This window comes from Megascapheus bottae, chromosome 3 (assembly GCF_031878675.1).
Source record: "Megascapheus bottae isolate mThoBot1 chromosome 3, mThoBot2.hap1, whole genome shotgun sequence".
Lineage (NCBI taxonomy): Eukaryota > Metazoa > Chordata > Mammalia > Rodentia > Geomyidae > Megascapheus > Megascapheus bottae.
In genome coordinates, this window is record NC_143511.1 from 3,366,789 (window position 1) to 3,387,570 (window position 20,782).

A 20,782-nucleotide genomic window follows, 5' to 3' on the forward strand; every position below is an offset into this window, starting at 1 on the left:
TCACAGAGTCCCCTGGCCCTGGACTTGGTACAATATAACTTTGTTCTTGCTTCTGGGTCATTTTATCCTCTTGATATTTTGGGGGATCATGTCCTATAGAGTTATATACTGATTTCTCAGCTCTGTATATGATAAACTGAAGGCTGATGACATTTTTTTTCTCATCAGTCTCTGCCACAGTGTAGCGATAGTTCTCCACATGGGCATGTTTAGCTATTTTAGAAAACAATTTGGCTCTTACAGTTTAGAAATCTGGCCCAGAAATTGAGCTTCATTCCCAATCCATTTTAGCTTTGAAACTTGTCTCTTCTTCAATAGATATCCCAAAGTAGTTCTCATTGTCCATCCTGAGACTCAAGAGCTGGACACACATTTAGACTGTGTTACATTTCTGGGGAAGCAGCCAGATCTCAGGTTTCATTTTCTCAAGAATGTCCACCAGCTGCTGGTTGCCTTTTCACATCCCATTGAACATCACAAATATCTTAGAATATCTCTTCACATCTGTCTGAACTTCACTTCCTATAAGTGAGACTATCCAAACCATCGTGGATATTGGTGAGAAGAATGGGGTCAGGAACAGGGAGAATCAGGTCTAAGTAGAGGAGTTTGGTCACGGATGTCTAGGATTGGTTCTTTAAGGTTTGAATACTTTGTGAAAAGTTGTCACCACGTCTTCCACCTGGCTTGTGATAAACTCTGAAAGAATCATCCTTGGGCTTCACTTCCTGATCTACCTTCAGTGATGAGGCCATGGCCCAGCTGGACACTCTGCTAGAGACCAGAGGCTCTGGGGAAGAGGACCAGAGGAACCTGAGGTATCTCAGCTGCCCTCAGGACCTGGTCACACTCACTGGCTTTTTCACTGCTTGTTCATTCTTGCCTCCAACTGCCCAGTCCACCTGTACCCCAGTCTACCCAGTCTCTCCATCTGGCTGCCTGCTATATACTCGCTCCTGAGCTCACCTTCCTGGCTTTTGCCCCTCATGATGGAAGTTACATCACCACAGCTAGATTGTCACATAAGGTTTTGATTCTATTCTGTGGTGTTTGGCAGACAAGTTTCCTCCCTGAAAATAATTCATTCTTTCCCTCAATAAATGTGCGCAGAGCTGGGAGGGGGAAGAGTCTGGGAATGGAGCGAGTATTGCTGAAGAATATGTCATATGTCACATGCTAAGATTCAGAAGCATTCTTTGACCTTCTTGTAAAGATTTCTGGCAAGTCATCTATGGATGATTTTTTCCTCCTAATTATGGGTGTGTCAAAGTAAAAGATTTCTGCTATTTCCTCTCAATATATCTTTATCTCCGGAGTTTTGCCATTGACCCTACCATTCTGACTCCTAGGACTCCAAAAACGTGCAGATTATATGAACATGCTCCTCCTCAGAAGAGGAAGTGGGGACATTTTGGAGGACCTCAATATCCATTTTACAATCAATTCCCCTATTGTTGGTTTTTAGGGTCCTTTATTTCTATGGAAGTCAGTTTATGCCTTAATTTTAGACATATCGCCAAAAGAAAAACAGAATAATCTGTTTTCTGTGGTGATATAGTTTGACATTCTTCCCCGTTATCTCATTTTTTCTATTTCCAATATTAGTCAAAATTTTCAATTCTAGATTAAATTAACTTTATTATTTTTCTACTATTTCATATGCTATGCTCTTATACTTGTTTCCTTTATCCTAAAGGTTTTATATGTAATCAACATTTCTAAATGTTATCTTCAGATAGGCTTTATTAATTCCCTTTATATCTTTTGTCTGAAAAAATACACATGTTGAAAATCTACTGGAATCATGAAGTTATGGTCAGCTCTCAGGCTCTGCCCTCTCCCAGCTCTGTGCATGTATATTGGGGAAAAGAACGAATTATTTTCAGGGAGGGAATTTTTCTCTGTCATTTGTATAATAGAATCATAAACCTATGTGACACTTTAGCTGGATATATATGTATATTTTTAAGTCTACCTGTGGTGATGCAACTTCTGGCATGAGGGGCAAAAGCACTATTCGCAATCTTTTCTTCTACAAATCATTACCTTGTGCAAATAACTTTCATGGTGAGATAGTTCACACCAGGATTAAGAAAAATGAGTAGATAAAGGCTAAAATCCTGGAGAAATTGGAAGTATCTCTCACAGCCAGTAAAAATGTAAAATGATCCAGCTGTTTTAAAAATCATTTTGCCATTTCCTCACATGTTAAGCATAGCATGGCCATATCACACAGCAATTCCATTTCTATTTCTATGCCTGAGAAAAATGCCTAAGTTCACACAGAAACTTGTATGTAAATGTTTATAGCTGCATCACAGCCCAGACCAGAAACAGCTCACTTATCCAACTAAAGAATAGATGAACAAAATGTTTATTGGAGCAGAAAATAGCTTTTAGTAATAAAAAGGAATAAAATATTGAAACATGCCACAATATGGATGAACTTCGAAAACACTATTAGCTAAAGGAAGTCACGTGCAATTGACTATATGATTCCATTACACCCAGAAAATGAACATTACATTTACAGAGACAGAAAGACTAATGGTCGATGAGAGATGAGGAGGGATAAGTGTGAATAAAATCTCAAGGTCACAGAGTCCCCTTTTAAAGTCATGAAAATACTTTGAATTTGACTCTGGTATGTCTGTACGGCATAAAAATTATACATGATCTAGGTGGGTGGTATGGTATGTGTTATGGTACATTTCAATACAACTTAAGTGATATAAAAAGTAGAAGTGCTTAAAAAGTGAACGACAGCTAGAAGCAGAGGAAGCCATCCCAAAATCATTCTATGAAGTCAAAATCACATTCATCTCCAAACCAGGGAAAGACCCCTCCCTCCAAAAAAGAGAACTACAGACCAATCTCTCTGATGAACATAGACACAAAGCTCCTCAATAAAATACTAACCAACAGAATCCAGAGACAAATTTCAGAAATTATACACCATGATCAAGTAGCCTTCATCCCACAGATGCAAGGTTGGTTTAACATTTGCAAATCAACTAATATAATACATCATATCAATAGAGCTAAGGTTAAGAATCATATGATAATGTCTCTGGACACCGAGAAGGCATTTGACAAAATACAACATCCATTCATCTTGAAAGCACTAGAAAAAATAGGAATAGCAGGTACATTCCTTAAAATTATTAAAGCCATATATGACAAACTACAGCCAGTATCATATTAAATGGAGAAAGACTAGAATCATTTACTTTAAAATCAGGAACTAGACAGGGATGCCCACTTCCTCCACTTCTCTTCAATATAGTGCTGGAACCCTTAGCTATAGAAATAAGACAAGAGAAGGACATCAAAGGGATCCACATAGGGAAAGAAGAAATCAAACTATCCCTACTTGCAGTTGACATGATCCTATATCTGAACAACCCAATAAACTCCACTCCTAAACTCCTAGAACTAATAAATCACTTTAGCAAAATGGCAGGATACAAAATCAACCTGCAAAAGTCAGTAGCCTTTCTATACGCCAAAAATACACAAACAGTGGGAAAAATCAAGAAAATGATCCCTTTTGCAAAAGAGTAAAATGTTTAGAGATTAACTTAGCCAAAGATGTAAAGGAATTATTTCATGAAAACTATAAAAGCCTAATGAAAGAAATCGAAGAGGATACCAGGACATGGAACAACATCCCATGCTCATGGGTAGGAAGAACCAATATAGTGAAAATGGCCATATTGCCAAAATCGATATACAAATTCAATGCAATCCCCATCAAAATCCCAAAGACAATTCTTTACTGAAATAGAAGATACAATCCAAAGGTTCATATGGAGCAACAAAAGACCTAGAATAGCCAAAGCAATTCTAGGCAAAAAGAGTAATGCAGGTGGTACTATAATACCAGACTTCAAACTCTACTATAGAGCCAAATAACAAAAACAACATAGACCAGAAGATCAATGGAACAGAAGATCCAGAAATAAAACCACATACCTATAGTCATCTTATATTTGACAAAGGAGCTAGAGATCTACCGTGGAACAAACACAGCCTATTCAATTATTGGTGCTGGCAAAACTGGGTAGCCACATTCAGAAAACTGAAATTGATCTCAGCCTGTTGCCATGCATAAATGTTAACTCAAAATGGATCAAAGATCTCAATATCAGACCTGAAACTCTGAAAGCGTTACATGACAGAGTAGGAGAGACACTGGAACACATAGGCACAGGCAAAGCCTTCCTGAACAGAGTCCCAGATCACAACAGAGTGGAGAGATTTGACAAGTGGAACTACCTAAAAATAAAAAGTTTCTGCACAGATGAAAACATAGCTACTAAAATAGAAAGATAGCCAACCAACTGGCAAAAGATATTTACCAATAATACATCAGACAAATGCCTAATACTCAATATCTAAAGGGAATTCAAGGAACTAATTCCCCCAAAGCCAATAAACCAGTCACAAAGTGGGAAAGGGATCTAAACAGAGACTTATCAAAAGAAGAGGTTAAGATAGCAAAGAAACATATGAGAAAATGCTCATCATCCATGGACACAAAGGAAATGAAAATAAAAACAACCCTAAGATACCATCTTACCCCAATCAGCATAACCAATATTCTGAACTCAGACAGCAACAAATGCTGGTGGGGATGTGGAGAAAGAGGAACCCTACTGCACTGCTGGTGGGAATGGAAACAAATTCAGCCACTCTGGAAGGCAGTTTGGAGGTTCCTCAACAAACTAAATATAGACCTTTCCTACAATCCAGCCATACCACTCCTGGATATCTACTCTAAGCATCATAACCCAGGATATGATAAGGACATCTGCTCAGCCATGATCATAGCTGCACTAGTCACAATACACAAGAGATGGAAACAACCCAGATGCCCTACTAGAGATGAATGGATACAAAAAATGTGGTATGTATATATACAATGGAATTCTATATAACCACCAGATAAGATAAAATAATGGCATTCACTGTGAGGTGGATGAAATTAGAGTGAATCATGTTGAGCGAGATAAATCAAGACCAAAGGAACAAAAGTCATACTGTCTCCTGATATGTGGATCTTAGATTCAAACAGTACAAGAGTGATGACTCAATACTTTTGGGTACTCATGGTCATGACATGGTCTTTGAGATATGAATATAACTATATAAATCTATGGTGGGATATATACTCTAAAGACATTATGTTATATTGTATAGATCAATGCATATCTATGACGAAGTTTCAGCTTAACTTTAATTTTGTTCCTAAATTTATGTGCCTGTGATTGCATATAGAGATTCCCTTCTTCAATACTGTTTGTTAAACTTGACATTTGAAATTTGATGTAAAAAAATCAGTATTAATAAAATCTTTTTTTAAAGTGAATGTCAGGAATAGGAGAGGCTATTACAGAAGAGCTCAATATATTTTTGAAATCTGGAGGAGAGGTAATGACTTAGCAAAACAGAAAAGCACCTTCAAGCTAGATTCTACCATGAATCCCTGAAGACAGATGATTCAGTAGGAACCAATAAGAAAGAGACCTGGGGCTGGGAATGTGGCCTAGTGGTAGAGTGCTTGCCTAGCATGCACGAAGCCCTGGGTTGATTCCCCAGTACCCCATACATAGAAAAAGCCAGAAGTGATGCTGTGGCTCAAGCAGTAGAGTGTTACCCTTGAGAAATTCCAAGGACAGTGCCCAGGCCTTGAGGTCAACCCTCAGGACTGGCAAAATAGAAAGAACGAAAGGAAAGAAGGAAGGAAGGCAGGAAGGAAGGAAGGAAGGAAGGAAGGAAGGAAGGAAGGAAGGAAGGAAGGAAGGAAAGGAGGAGGAGGAGGAGGAGGAGAAGAAGAAGAAGAAGAAGAAGAAGAAGAAGAAGAAGAAGAAGAAGAAGAAGAAGAAGAGGAAGAAGAAGAAGAAGAAGAAGAAGAAGAAGAAGAAGAAGAAGAAGAAGAAGAAGAAGAAGAAGAAGAAGAAGAAGAAGAAGAAAAGGAAGGAAGGAAGGAAGGAAGGAAAAGAAAGAAAGAAGAAAAGAAAGAAAGAAAGGAAAGAAAGAAAAAAGAAAAAAAGGAAGGAAGAAAAAACCCAATTGTTACATATTTTGGATGTGATTCCTTGAAATTTTGGTTTCAAGGAATCAAGATTTTCCTTGGAACAGAGTTGAGACAACCATTTCGAAAATGGTGTTGGGTGTACCTGTGGTGTGAGGAAGTTGTGGGAACCAAAGCCAAAAATTTTAAAAGTTATGCCAGGCTCAGTACAATGTAGTCAATGGTCAAGTTAAAAATATAGTTGTTTAAAGCTGGGCACCAGTGGCTCACATCTGCAATACTAGCTACTGAGGAGGCTGAGATCTGAAGATCGTGGTTTGAAACCAGCTCGGGCAGAAAAATTTGTGAGACTCTTATTTTCAGTTAATCACAGAAAAAGCCAGAAGTGATCTTGTGGCACAAGTGGTTGAGTGCTAGCTTTGAGCAAAAGCACCCGGGCCCAGAGTTTAATGTTCACGATCAACAAAAGGAAGGTAGTTTAAAGTGAAGAGTGTGGCTCAGTGGCAGAGCATCCACATAGTAAAAGGCCCTCAGATCAAATCCTATTATCAAGAAAAAAATGTATTTAAAACAAACTTGAAAAAAGTTAAATTGATCGTAAATAACAATGTATACTTTAACTGGATTTACTTCTTGCTAATGTTTAACCCATTTGCTGGTTTTTCTCTCTTCCCTCATGTATATTTATATACATATGTGTATATGACATGTTATTTGTTTACATGTATATATGTGTATCTTTGTACACACATATATGTAGGCAAGAACATATATACAAAAATAAATTTATATACTTGAGGAGAAATTTCATACGTATGAATGGTTATATTTCATCTATTAAAATAATACTAAATTTAACACTTAATACTTGATTATCTTTCAGTAACGTTAACACAGTTACAATTTTTATTATCTTTAAGTAGTTATAAAATTTTAAATCATTCATCCTTATTGTATATGTAGTATGTATTTGTGCTTTTCTTTTCTTTTCCAGTTGTGGGGCTTGAACTCAGGGACTGGGTGCTATCTGTGAGCCTCTTTGTGTTCAAGGCAAGTGCTCTACCACTTGAGTCACAGTGCCACTTCTGTTTTTTAGAGATAAGAGGTTAATTGGAGAATAAGAGTCTTATGGAGGCTTCTCTGCCCATCTGGCTTCCAATTATGATGCTCAGATCTCAGCCTCCTGGAGTAGCTGGCATTATAGGCATGAGTTACTGCACCCAGCTGTTTCCTCCTTTCTTTTCTTTTTATTTTTTTAACATCTCCATTACAAGGGCAGTCTGTAATTTCCTATTGTGTTTAGCTGTGTGACATCAGTCTCTTTTAATCTGGAATAGTACTTTTTTATGACCTGATCTCTTTTGAGGAATATACCTATTGTTTCCGTTTTATGACCCCTCCCCCAGGTTTACTTTTCGTTTTTTTAAAATTTTATTGTTGGGGTAATGTATAGAGGGATTACAGTTGTAATTCGTCAGGTAGTAGGTGCATTACTTCTCACACATGGATACCCCTTTTCATATTTTGGCCCTGTTTCCCTCCCCCGCACTCCCTCCCAATCATCTTGTTTCCTCCTTCCCTTCCTTATTTGAAATAAACAAACAAACATATATGCATACTATACCAGGTAACAAAATCAGATACGTTCACTTTTGTGATGAGGTTTCTCCTGGTCATATATTAAAGGATATTTTTGTGTTTGTGAGTTTGCTTGTTACAAACAACAACAAAGCAACACCAGGAATGCAAGGCTATATAAGAGGTATTTCTGAACAGACCTCCTCTAGTCAAGGGAAGGCAGATGGGAGGAAGTCGGCTTGACAAGACAATGGAGAAGCTACGCATGCAGGACAGGACAAAGAACAGTCTAGTATTTCTGGTAAGCTTTCATTGTAAGAAAAAGCAAGGATTGGGTGTCTGGGGTGAAGGTGGATTCATCAAACCTGATGGCTAAACAATACTATGAGGGAACAACACAGGGCTTAACCAGTTTATAAACTTCTGAAGCTAAAAGATCTATTTTTGGTGGTACTGGAGCTGTAATTTGGGGGCCTCAGGTGCAATACTGCTTACAACTCTGTTTTTCACTGTTTCGTTTGGTTTGGTTTTGTTCCTGTCTAGGTATGCATCTGAGCCACAATCTGCCTCCATCGTGGATCCCAGGAATGTGCCACGGTCCAGTTTCCGCCATGGAGGAAGAACCTCACGGATTTTCCTGACTGTGCTGTCCTGCCACTGCAGTCCTCCCAATCTCAGCGTCCCTTCTAACTTGGGATTCTGCTCTAGCTAGCTTTGAACTGCAATCCTCTGGTCCTCAGTATCCCATATAGTGAGGATTGCAGGTTTGAACTATCAGAGCCTGGCTGTAAATACATAAGTTTTAAGAGTTTTAAGGGTTAAGTGAACAAATAATATGAAAGGATAATAGATATACTATACAATAGCCACCAAAATAACATCTCTCTCTCTATATGAACCAATGGAAATTTTGGTGAAAAGTTACAAAGTAGATGGAGGAAAAAGCTCATAAAGTAACCATAAATGTGGTTTAAAGCAAAGGGCCTTGCCAAATGAAGTTCAATCAGCCTAATTAGAAGACCCATGATGCTAAGGTGAAGCCTACCCCTCACATCAGGATGGATCTGGTTATGTGGGCTTTGGACATGTACAATTGCTCTGTACAACTGATGCAAAACTAAGAACGGTTGAGAGGGGTCTATGGGAGAGGGAAGGCAGAATGAGGAGGAAGCAGGGTTGGAGAGAGAAAGAATGATTGAAAACATGTTGAAAATGTTTGTTGTGTCGTCTCCCTTTTATGCTTTTTTGGATTCTGTTCATTGGTGTAAAGTACTGTGCTCTCTACAGGCTTTTAGCATTATCACTGAACCTCTTGAGAAATCTCAAGGGGTTTTGTGTTCAAGGTTTCTGTTTTTCTGCAGGTAAAAAGCATTGTGTATTTGAGGAGCTGTAGGTGAGAGCAGAATAGAACTTGTAAGTCCCTGAGCATGCAAAGCTTTCAAAGATTACATGTTATCCAAAGGGAGATCACAATGCAATAAAAGGATCTCTTATAATATCTAGGTAGTAGGTAGAATGATTAAAATATTGAGGTAAACACACTCTATTGAAAGGGTGTAGTGAAGGCATCTATAGGACACAAGAGGGATGAACAGATTAGCATATCTGGGTGATGGAGGGAAGCTGTAGGTTCAATTCCCTTATGTTGTTTTCTCCACCACCAGCCTTAAGAATCTTTGCTTTCTGCTCAGGCTCTGTGATGTGGTGTGGAACTGTGTGTAATTTAGAATGTGTACTCAGTGCCTGGATTCTGATGTGGATCTTCTTCTTTGACCTCGAAGCCATACCACAGCATAACTGAACTTCAACTTGACTTCTTGAGTATTCCTATCTCCGACTTCCTGTCTGGGTTTCTCCTTCTCTCTCTGTGCTAACAGAAGAGGAATTTGTATTTCCCAATAGCCTAGAAACAGAGAGATATCAAACAGGTAATAAAACTAGAGCTGCTCCGAGTGTAATACATGGATTTAATGTGATAAACTTCCCTTTAAACACTACCTTTGCCGCATCCAACACATTTTTCTAAGTTGCATTTTCATTTTATTTACTTTTACATATTTTAAACCTCTCAAAAAATTTGATCAATGAGTTAATGCTTTGTTTAATCTCAGAACATTTTGGGATTTTTCTAACTACCTTTCCTTTACTGATTTCTATTTTAACAGCTTTTGGCCTAAAAGCATATTTCATATAGCTACTGTTCTTTTTTATTTATTAAGGCATAGCTTATTTCCCAAAATGTGTTATATCCCGGAGGATGTACCACTTGAGCATGGGGAAATGATTATGTATTCTGTTCAGCTTGGGGAGATTATTTGATAATATTAATGATATCCAAGTGATTGAATGTGTTGTTTCAGACTATGTCCTGATGATTTGCAGCACAACCAAGCTTCAATTTCTGTTATAAAGTTTGTTGAAGCTGTTAACAGTATCAGTAGGTTCATCTATTTCCTTTCCTATTTCTAACAGTTTGTCATACATTTTGACAATATGTTATTAGATATATACACAATGTTTTCGTTATGTTGTTGGAAAATTGAACCCTTCATTATTATTTGATACTTCTTTTATCACTGGTAACTTTTCTTATGCTTTGCTTGAAATTAATACTATTTCTGTTTCCTTTCCTTTTTTTCTTTGTGGGTCATGGGGCTTGAACTGGGCCTGGGTGCTGTCCCTGAGCTCTTCAGCTCAAGGCTTACCACCCTACCCTTGATCCAAGCCCCACTTCCCATTGTCAAGAGGTTAACTGGAGAAAGGAGTCTTAGGTGTTTTGTGCCTGGACTGGCTTTGAATCTTGGTCCTCAGATCTGAGCCTCCTGAGTAGCTAGGATTACAGGCATGAGCCACCACACTCAGCCTGTTTTCTTTTGATTCATGGCAATATTTCATGGCAAATATCTATAGGATTTATATGTTAAGAGTATTATCTCATATCTTCAACTTTAATATTCATTATACCCAATCTTCCTTTTTATTATCCCTTTTTTTCTCCTTTACGTTATCTTAAACAGGAATTTTGTTTAATTTTATTTGGATCCCTTTTTCTAGAAGTTCTAACTGTGTATTTTTAGGGTATATAACATGATGCTGAGTATTCTTTCCTATTTATCTTCCCATTTCCTTTTCCCATACCGTGGTGACCACTCTTACAGTCTTACTCTCTATTTATATGTATTCAGTGTTTTTAAAATAATTCCTGCCAGGCACTAGTGACTCACACCTATAGTCCTAGCTACTCAGAAGGCTAAGATCAGAGGATCACTGTTCAAAGTCTAGGCAGGAAAGTCTGTGAGATGTTTATCTCCAATTAATCACAAGAATATTTTAAATGGCACTGTGGCTCAAAATGATACGGTACTAAGGCTTGAACTTGGGGCTTGGGAACTGTCTGTCCCTTAGCTTTGTTGCTCAAGGCTTGCACTCTACCATTTGAGCTTTTTTGATGGTTAATTGGATATAAGAGTCTCATTGATTTTCCACCTGTAGCTGCCTTCAAACCAAAAACCTCAGATCTCAGCATCCTGAGTAAGTTAGGATTATGGCTGTAAGACCCTGGCACCTAGCAATGGTCTTTTTCACTCCCAGAGAGGTCTTGGTTTCAGTGATAAAACATGTGATCATTCTATTTTGTAGGATCCCAGGAAATAGCCTTGGGCACTTTGTGAGTTTTCTGTTGTTGTTTTGATTTTTTGAAAGCCATTAATGATGTTCACTAATAGGAACTACTAGTGGTAGAATTTATGTTAAGTTCCTAGGAACTGGGCTGTGTTTAATGTTTTCTATAGTTATAACCATCAGAGTTTCAAATTTCTTCTAGTACCCAGGTTTTGTCTCTGGTGCTTTAGTTTTTCATAAGGTTACTTCCTTAAGTAGAGCATTCATGACACAGCTCATGTTGGGTTTAAATCTCCTATTTCTAGTAGGTATGAGTCCCTGGGCTGTGGGGTTCATTCGTGACTTTAGGTTTGTTTTTCTGAATCTTAGGGTAACACAGGGTGGGTAGAAGAGGCTGGAGATAGGCAACTTTCCTTCTCCCATATGACATAGCACCTAGTGTTGATGTCTTCTACTAAGAAGGCTCCTGTTAAAGAGAATAATTGGGGTCTGTTTGAAAATGGTTCCTTTTCTCTCTTCCTGATGGAAATATGAAGGTTTTCCTATGGATCTTCACTATGAGAGCCTGACGGGGAATCTTGCACGAAATAAAATGTAGGAAACTGTGTAAGATTAAAACCTATGGAGCAGCCTCACTCTAATGATAGTTCACAAACATTCTTTGGCAATTCATCAAATTGTCCACTTAAATGTTCTTTCCAGTTTACGATTCCATTGGATTTTGCCTTGATTATGCTTTCTGTGAAGAGGTGGGAGGTGGTTTTACTTGGGAGCTCCATTCTCTGATAGCACTAAAAAAATTTTTTTTTAGCTTATTCAGTTTTCCAAAGCTCCTTAATGCCATAATTGACTCTTTTCTCACAGGATGATTCTTTAGCTTCCTATTCACCTTCTCACATTGCTAGATGACTTTTGATTGGCCCAGAGAGATATCAGAGATAAGAAGGCTAGGAGAGACCAGGAGATCATTCCTCTAGAGCAATAGATCGGCAAGGCTAGAGATTCAGGTAGGGATAATGTTTACATTTGCAGTTCACAGCCAACTAATCTGGGTATGAGGGATTCCAAGCACCAGTTCCATGATTCTGACTTATCTTAGTTACAGATTACAAGTGCTCTAAAGGGGAATGGACTCTTTGTACCACTTGATCCTATGTTTCACTTAATGTCAAGCATTTTCACCAAGCCTTCCTCCATGTTGGGCAAATCTAGAGAGGAGAGACTTCTGACTAAACTTCAAGTATGAACTCAAGTCCTTCTTTTAGATTCTCAAAAAAAATAAATTGAAAAATCTGATCATCTTATAAAATTAATAAAGAAAGGAATAAATTATTATTTAAAATTGGGAATAATATTATTTTTAGATAATGGATATCTATATTTCCTAAGAGTAGCTTCTTTATGTTTCTTTTCTTCTTAGCATCAGGGAAGAACCAAGAAAAGAAAGGTAGGAAATGTTAAGGTAAGGTGCCACTTGTTTGACCTAGCACCTCAAAGGTGACTTGCCTGTCTTTCGATGAGATCCTAGGTTGATCATCTCTGAGGATATGAATATTTGGGTTTTTTTTTGTCAGTTGTGAGGCTTGAACTTCCTTAGGGTTTGAGTGCTGTTCCTGAGCTTTTTTGTTACCAAATTGAGCCACAGCACCACTTCCGGTTTTCTTTCATTGAAGGTAAGAAGAGGATCACTGGGATGGCTTTGAACCACAATCCTCAGATCTCAGTTTCTGAGTAGCTAAGATAACATGCATAAGCCACTAGTGCTCAGCTGAAGACATCAGTTTTAAGCAGTGTCTTTCAGAAAATAAAGCCTGTAGAGGAAAAGTAAGGAGGAAGGGCAGTCAAACTCAACACTTCTCAGTCTGTATTCTGCCCAGCCACAGGCATGAAGCAGTGATGAGCCTGAAGAGTGGGTGCTGGTCAAGTGAGGAACACATAGCCTGGCAAGGAAAGTTTAGTGGTTGCTTTGGAGTCACAACTTCTGTGTTCCATGCTTTATTTTGGGATGCTCAGACTCATCTCTGCGGTAACCTCCTGTGGTGATTCTGAGTATCACAGTACTTTATAAATGAAGCCACATAAGTATGTGAACTTTCCTCATAACCTCACCAAGTGCAGCTGCCTGTCAAGCCAGCTACTTAGGCAAAACTTAGATCCCATCTCAAAAAAAAAAAGAGATAAATGTGGTGGCACTCTTCTGTCATCCGAGCTGTGTGGGAAATACAAATTCAATAATCACTGACTAGGCCACCATAGGCCCAAACAAAAAACCCTATTTTAACAAACAAACAAAAAATAAAACAAAGCCAAAGGCTATGGGTGTGACTCAGGTGATAGAGCTCCAGCCTAGCAAGCACAAAAAAAATCACCAAAACAAAAAATTGTAGTTATCTTGTCCCCTGATTCTTGGTGCTTTCTGATTTAAATATCACATGGGATTCCCATAAATGGACTCCTGTATGTCTCTACTTTCATTATGTATATCACTCTCCTGGTTGTCTAGGTCAGAGAAATTGCCATACAGAAGTAGACCAAGACATGAGAAAGGGTACCAATGTTTATTAAGTAATGCACCTTCTATCTGGTGAATATAATGTAACCCTTCAATTAATTACAATAAAAATATATGGAAAAAAGAAGAGCAGCAAGAAGCTTCTTTATGTTCTGAAAAAGTGATTGGTCTTTTTTTTCTATGCCCTTTATTTTATATGTTCTGTTATACTAGGGTTATCAGTGCTACTTGTCTAGGAAAAGGAAGCTCCTGGAGAGAGATTATAGAAAACTGAGAGACAATGAACATGGGAGAAAGTAAAGAAGGTCTCAGGCTTTACTCTGCTAGGCTCCCATGTCTTCCATTTGGCTACAGCTTTGTGTTTTCTCTCTTTCAGCCCTCCAGGCCAGTGTAGAAATACCACCTTTCAACACCATGCCAATCCCATTCATAAGGTATGTAATAAAAGCAACTGCTGGGGCCAGTCATTTGCTTTCACAGGCATTCCTAAATTATGTGCCCTCTTTGTTGCCTTTGGCTCCCACAGCTCTTCACATACTCCTGTGACTCAGTCATCACCTCCTCTGCACTCTGCTTACTCAGAAATCCCTCCTCCAGACCTAATGCCAGCTTCTCTGCCTGAGCTTTCTCGACTTGCCCTTCCATCCTCTCACTTAACCAGATCACGTTCCTGTTCGGTTGAATTTCTTTCATCCTCACAACTGGGTAACAAACTCTCTACCACAAAAGCTTAGCCCTCTCCTTCATCCCAAGTTTCCCTCGCTAACTGCATGCATCTTCATCCTTCAACACATCACACTCAAGAGAACAGATTCTATTCTCTAACCACAGGCCATTTTGTTTCTGGTAGGTAGTCCTGCTGATGTCCTCTTTATGTCCCAACGATCAAAGGCAAAGAGTATTAAAACATGGAGATTTCTCAATTCTCTTGGTGGCAGGCTCATAACAAGAACACATTTCTCCCAAGATTGCCACACTGTGATTTTCAGCAAGAAAATGTTTCCTTCCATCCTCCGGATTCCTATTTCTGGAGACACTCTAATGCATCACATGTGGAGAACAGACATATTCCCTTTCTTGACCTTAATATACAGGAACTTTTAAAGAGACAAGAGAAGAAGAAAACGATTTTTGAAACTTTGGAAAAGGCAGGAAAGGAGGATGATAGACCAGTTTTTGAACAAAAGTGGTCAGAAAAGCAATTGACATCTTCATGGTACTCTATGCATTCTCTTGTTGGTGAGCAGGATACCATAGCCCCCCAAACTGACTGGGACATGAAAGGCAAAACAGAGCATTTAGGAATTCATCAGCAGCTCCTATATATGAAGACCATGGGGAAGAATTTAGAGCAGAAAGACAGTCAACTTTTCTGGGGTCTTCCATCTCTGCACAGTGAGTCAATAGTGGCTACGTTCTTGGTGTCTAGGGAAGGTGGCTCAATAGAACCTCATCTTATCTTATTCAATGAAATTTGTAAAGATCCTGTAGCCCAAATGCAGGGCAGACGACCACCACCACTTCCTCAATCCATCCCTCTCCCTCTGGCCAATGTGCATACCCAACCCATGACACAATCTCAGACTCTACCTTTTACACGGACCCATTTCCATACCTGTGCGAACCCTCCTCTTCTCACGATACCACTGTATTCTCCACCCTGTGGAAATCCTTCCCACAGTCCACAGAACAGGAATAACCCTGTCACCTTAAATGGAAATCAATACCTGGACTGTCACATGGTACAGAAACATCAAGATAGTTCATGGGGTTCAGTTCCTGAGGTCCAAAATCGTCAAGAATCTATTTGCCCTCTAGCTTCCAATGTAAAATTTGTGAGGCAAACCCCACAATCCTATGTCCCAGTGTCTGCCTTTTCTGGCCATTTTTGTGAACCCCAGAACCTGCAGCTCCATGTGCCAAATAGGCTAATCCCACCCTGGTGCTTCCAGGCCTATCTCAGCCCAGGGTCTTTGGTACTAATGGAACCACAATGCAATTCAACACAGATAGCTCACCACAATTGCAATCCTGTTTCCTTGCAACCCTTTGAGTGTCACGGCCATATTTGCAATGACCAAAGGAAGAGTCAAGTGAGTCAACTGGGAACTTTCTATGAGAGTGTTGCTACAAGCTCGCAGCTGAGAAGGGATACAGCACAGAATCTTGGACACATCTTAGGGAAATACCCATTAAATAATTTACCAATGGATTCAGAATACTATGTGTTGAGCTGTCCAACAGCTGCACCTGAGAGACAAAATAAATGGGTGTATAATTCAAGGAATAGTTCAGGTAATACATTACTAAGGCTCCCAATGAATAATCTGAATGAGCTTCAAATAAGAAGCATTCTTAGGCTGCACGTGATCAGAAAATTTTGGCAGATCAGTGTAGGTCAGATTCCTTTGATGGTGTGTCGTTCGTGGCTGGTTGGTGACAATATGGTACCTCATTCTGGGAGTTCTCATACACATATGGAAAAAACAAATTTGCTACCACTATTAAGTAGAAGCTTCTGCTCTGTTACTACACTGGAACTTCCCTTTCTTGATCAAAAAACACAACAGATGCTAGAAGCCCATATTATAAGGTTTCAGATGAGTCAGAGGTGGGGCCTTCCCCTCAAGGTTCTTGAATCTATTAAATTCTACATGTTGAGAGAAGCAAAAACATGGCCCCTTCCCCAATTTGACTTCCTCTCAACCTCCAGGCACCTTGCACGCAGTGCTACATCTTTTCAAGAAGATGTGGTAGGGACAACAAATTCAATCCCTATCTTGCGTCATTCTCTCTCTGCCAACTTACATGTAGATCAGAAAGGACATGGGCTCCTGACACGATTACCTTCTAATATTGAGCATGAGCTTGTAGATCAGACTTTTTTGCTCTGTACACACAATACCGTAGAAAAAGTGAATCTGAATAAAAGTGAATTAGAAAGTAGATACAGTCCGGGGCAGTTCACAAAGCAAGATGTGGCTGGGCCTAATCCAAGAGATGAAAGGGTAAGTTTTAGCCACACAGAAAAAATGCTTCAGGACAAAAGCATGGGGGAAATCTCAGAACATTTTCCAACATCCGATATAGACAGAGTTAATGAGAAAAAAACTGTATTAGCCAACAGATACAGCCCAAAGTGTAGGAGACAAAATGGAGATGAGCATACATCAGAGGATGGGAATTCTCACCACAGAAGAGGAGTGCTTCGAAAACAAAATATGGTGCATGAGAATCTAGAACATTTTACAAAACCCAACCAGTTGGGAAGTACACAAATGACAAATACACATTTAAGTAAAGTGGAAACTACCTTGATCACTGAATATGACCCAATAAGCCTATCAATTCTGAAAGATCCTACACTAAAGTTTAAGTTGAATACTGGGTCACATAACCAGGATGAGTCTTCTTCCAGTGACATGTCCTTTCCTTCAGGCAGCCTTACTTCTGAATCATCGTTGTCTTATGACAACAGTATCTCCAGTGGGGAAGTGGAAGCTTTCCAGGAACTGCATACTTACCTGGATGGCATAAGGCGCAATACAGAGCAATGGGACACTGGTAAGCATGCCAAGTTCCAGGGCAAATGTTACACACTACCTGAGAGAAGACTGATCTCACCAGAATCCAAAAAAGAAGAATTTATAAGGGAGGACTCGGGGTTAGAGATATCCACAGCAACAAGTAAGAGCCACGATGATCAGGAAAGGAAAGCAGAGAATCCTTCTGAAAGCAACTTCAGAAAAAAAGTAAGGCAATTTTTTCAGTGGATTCATTTTAGGAAGAAAAGCACAGGAGAGGAAAGATCTGAGAAAGATAAAGCTCTCTTTATGAGTTGTGGGCCTCCTGAAGCCCATGAGCTAATGGAAACTCTTGGAAAGCTATTGGAGAAGAAACTGGCATGTAGACAGGTACCTCAGGACATGGGGATGAGTCAGGAGAAAGAATTGCAGGACTGGACAAAGCTCAACAAAGAACAACCTTCTACCTCGGACTCACAGCAAGAAGCTATCTCTCCTCGCCCGAGTTACTGTTCAACTGTGGGATGGATCTATGAGAATAACAGACCTCCTCAAAAGATTACAGCCTTCAGAGAACAGTTATGAGTCCAGAAACTTTCTTCCTCCCTGCACCCTCCAAAATGCCAAAGTCCTATCCAAGCTTTACCTGCAAGCAAGCATGCCAGATATTTGTACATGCTCTCATATTTTTGAACACCTTGAAGGCTAATTCATCTTTGAAAAGAAGTGCTTTTGCAGCATTTACAAGAAGGAAAACATTCATAAAGGAACTCAAATTTCTGTTTAAAAATTTCTTCAGTATAACACATCCTGTGATGGGAATAACCACTCTAATAGCAAATCAAGAATAAATGTTTCTTTTAATAGAATTACTTTCTCTGTCGTCTGCACTAGGGTTTGGGGATCCTGGATATATGCACAGGGAAATGAAGGAATTACAGTAGCTGTTAATGAGATTTGTCTTATTTCACTTCTAAAGTAGATGGCCAATTCTGTTTAAGGAGCCTGACAATAGCTTTCTCAGCTTTATCCCACATCTTTAACTTCACCATTTTCAGATATATTTCATCTAAAATAATTTTTTGTGCTAGGCACTGGTGGCTCACACTGGGAATCTTAGCTACTCAGGAGGCTGAAATCTGAACATTGTGGTTCAAAGCCAGCCCAAGCCAGGAAACTCTATGAGACTCTTATCTTCAATCAAAACAGCTGGAAATGGAGCTGTGGCTCAAGTGGTAGAATACTAGCCTTGAGCAAAAGAATAGCTCAGGAATAATACACAGATCTTGAGTTCTAGCCTCAGGGTGCACGTGAGCGCAAGTGTGTGCACACACCCCCCCCACGTGCACACACGCACACACACACACTTTTCATGAAAAGAAAAATAACTCCAAGTGTTCAGACACACATTTCCAAAAATCAAGAATGTGGTTCAGATCATCTTTTTACCTACTTCTCAATATTCCAAACTACAAACAATTGTAGGTAAGATGAGTTATTCTACAATAGAGCCACAAATTCCCCTTGCTGACTCCAGGAAGTCTTGGAACTGTAATTATGGTATTGATTAGACATTAGCCCAACCTGAAATCAGTCATAAGAACAAGTGTGCGAGAAAGGGTTTCATGTCACCTATTCCAACTATTCTTTTTATAACAGTACAAAGAATGGAACTGTGAAAGTGGCCAGGTATAAGAATGTTTTCCTAGAAATTGTCTCATTCTCATTCCTAAAAAACAAACAAAACCAGATTTGAGCTGTCACTAGTGGTTTACACCTGTAATCCTTGCTATTGGGAGGCTGAAATTAGGGAATTATGGTTTGAAGTTAGCCAAGGCAGAACCCGTGCTGGCAACAGTGGTATGTTCCTGCCTTCTCAACCTATTTTGTTGTGAGCAATAAGGAGGATTGTTTAGGCCAGTCCAAGCAGAAAAGTCCCAGAGACTTCATCTCCACAGAGGGAAGCTGGAAGCAGTGGCATATATCTGTGACCCAAGCAATGATGGGAAGCCTAAAGTAAGGAGGTTGTGGTTGATGTGCCTACTTGAGTAGAAGGCAAGATCCTCTCTCAAAAGTAATTAGCCCTTGCTGGGACTTTGGCCTAGTCGTAGAGTGCTTGCCCAGCATGCACAAAGGCCTGGGTTTGATTCCTCGGTCCCACATACATTAAAAAAAAGCCGGAAATGGTGCTAAGGCCCAAGTGATAAAGTCCAAGGACAGTGCTCAGGCCCTGAGCTCCAGACTGGCAAAAAAAAAATAATTGGCCCTTGATTTTACAAGGGCTGAATGTGTGGCTCAGGTGGTAGAGAATCAGCAGAGCAAGGCAACTACTCTTGTGAGGCCCAAAAGTAAAACAACTCTTGATTCACATATTACACAGGTAAGTGCTGTGTGTGATGTGTTAAGTATGTGGAGTGAGGGATAGGTATTGGTGGTGTGGAAGCTGCACAGAAGCCATCCAAAAACATCTCATGTTACTTTATCTTGAACTCCCATTATTCATATTTTGAGCTCAACAATTATGTCTCACTGCACATCAGGGTACCTTGAAGAACTGTAGAACAAAAGAGACATAGAGGAAGTTAGCTATAGCAATAGAATAAGAATAAAAAACAATGACCTGTGTTGGTCATTCTATCTACCATCAGCCTCTTACCTAACCTCTGGAAGCTAGTAAGGACTTTCTACAGAAAGACACTACCATTTCATGATAGAAGTACAGGGATGCCCTTCTCAACGTGAAGACAATACAAAGACATCACGTGCAGAGATGTCAGATTCAATATTATCCTCTTTGAAGATTTTGGGCTCTATCTGCCAGCTGTGAAGTTTTTCGTACAAAGTTTATAATCACTTAGGGCATGTTATAGAAACTATAAATTTAGTCATTTAATAACTACTCACAATTTTTGTGGGTCAGGAGTCCAGGAATAGTCAATTTGGGTTTCCTCATCAACATTCTTCCCAAGATTGTAATCAAGCTGTTGACTCCATCTGGTGTCTCATCTAAAGGCTTGACCAGAGAAGTGATACATTTCCAATGTTCACTGGGTAGCTGCTGACAGAATTTAGTTCCTCCATCCTATTGAGCTGAGGTTCTCAATTTCTTGCTAACTAATGGCTAGAGTTGGTTGGAGGCCTTGCTGTCTTCCTTGTAATATTCTCCAATGTGGCAGCAGCTTGTTTCATCAAATCCAGGAAAGCAGAAATGCTGATAGCAAGACAAAAATCACAATTGTTTGCCTGCTGAAAAAGCAAGTAACATCTCATCACCTTTCCCTTCTCTAACTGGTTAGATATCTAAGTCCAAATATGTAAGCAAATACATTAATTTTTGACGCACTGAGGAGGAAATGAAATAACACACATGTGAATGCTAGGAAGCAGGGTGAACAGGGACTCTCAGAAGTCTTCCTGGCATTTGGATGTCTTATTGGAAACCACATTGTGTGTACTGATAGCACTTTTGACCAAAGGTGCCAAGTGGATCCTTATCCTCATCCAAATATA

The 20,782-nt window shown here is 39.4% G+C and overlaps 1 protein-coding gene and 1 pseudogene across 1 annotated transcript in view; one reads left to right on the top strand and one right to left on the bottom strand.

Annotated features, from left to right (window-relative positions):
* On the bottom strand, positions 1–755 carry LOC150064814 (proteasome activator complex subunit 3 pseudogene; annotated as a pseudogene).
* Positions 754–20,782, top strand: part of LOC150064815 (spermatogenesis-associated protein 31D1-like) — a 27,665-nt gene continuing 7,636 nt past the window's right edge. The window contains exons 1-3 of the mRNA XM_090329142.1: positions 754–818; positions 14,125–14,182; positions 14,996–17,500. Of these exons, the coding sequence (XP_090185268.1) occupies positions 754–818; positions 14,125–14,182; positions 14,996–17,500 (2,628 nt within the window). The remainder of the gene's footprint in view (positions 819–14,124; positions 14,183–14,995; positions 17,501–20,782) is intronic.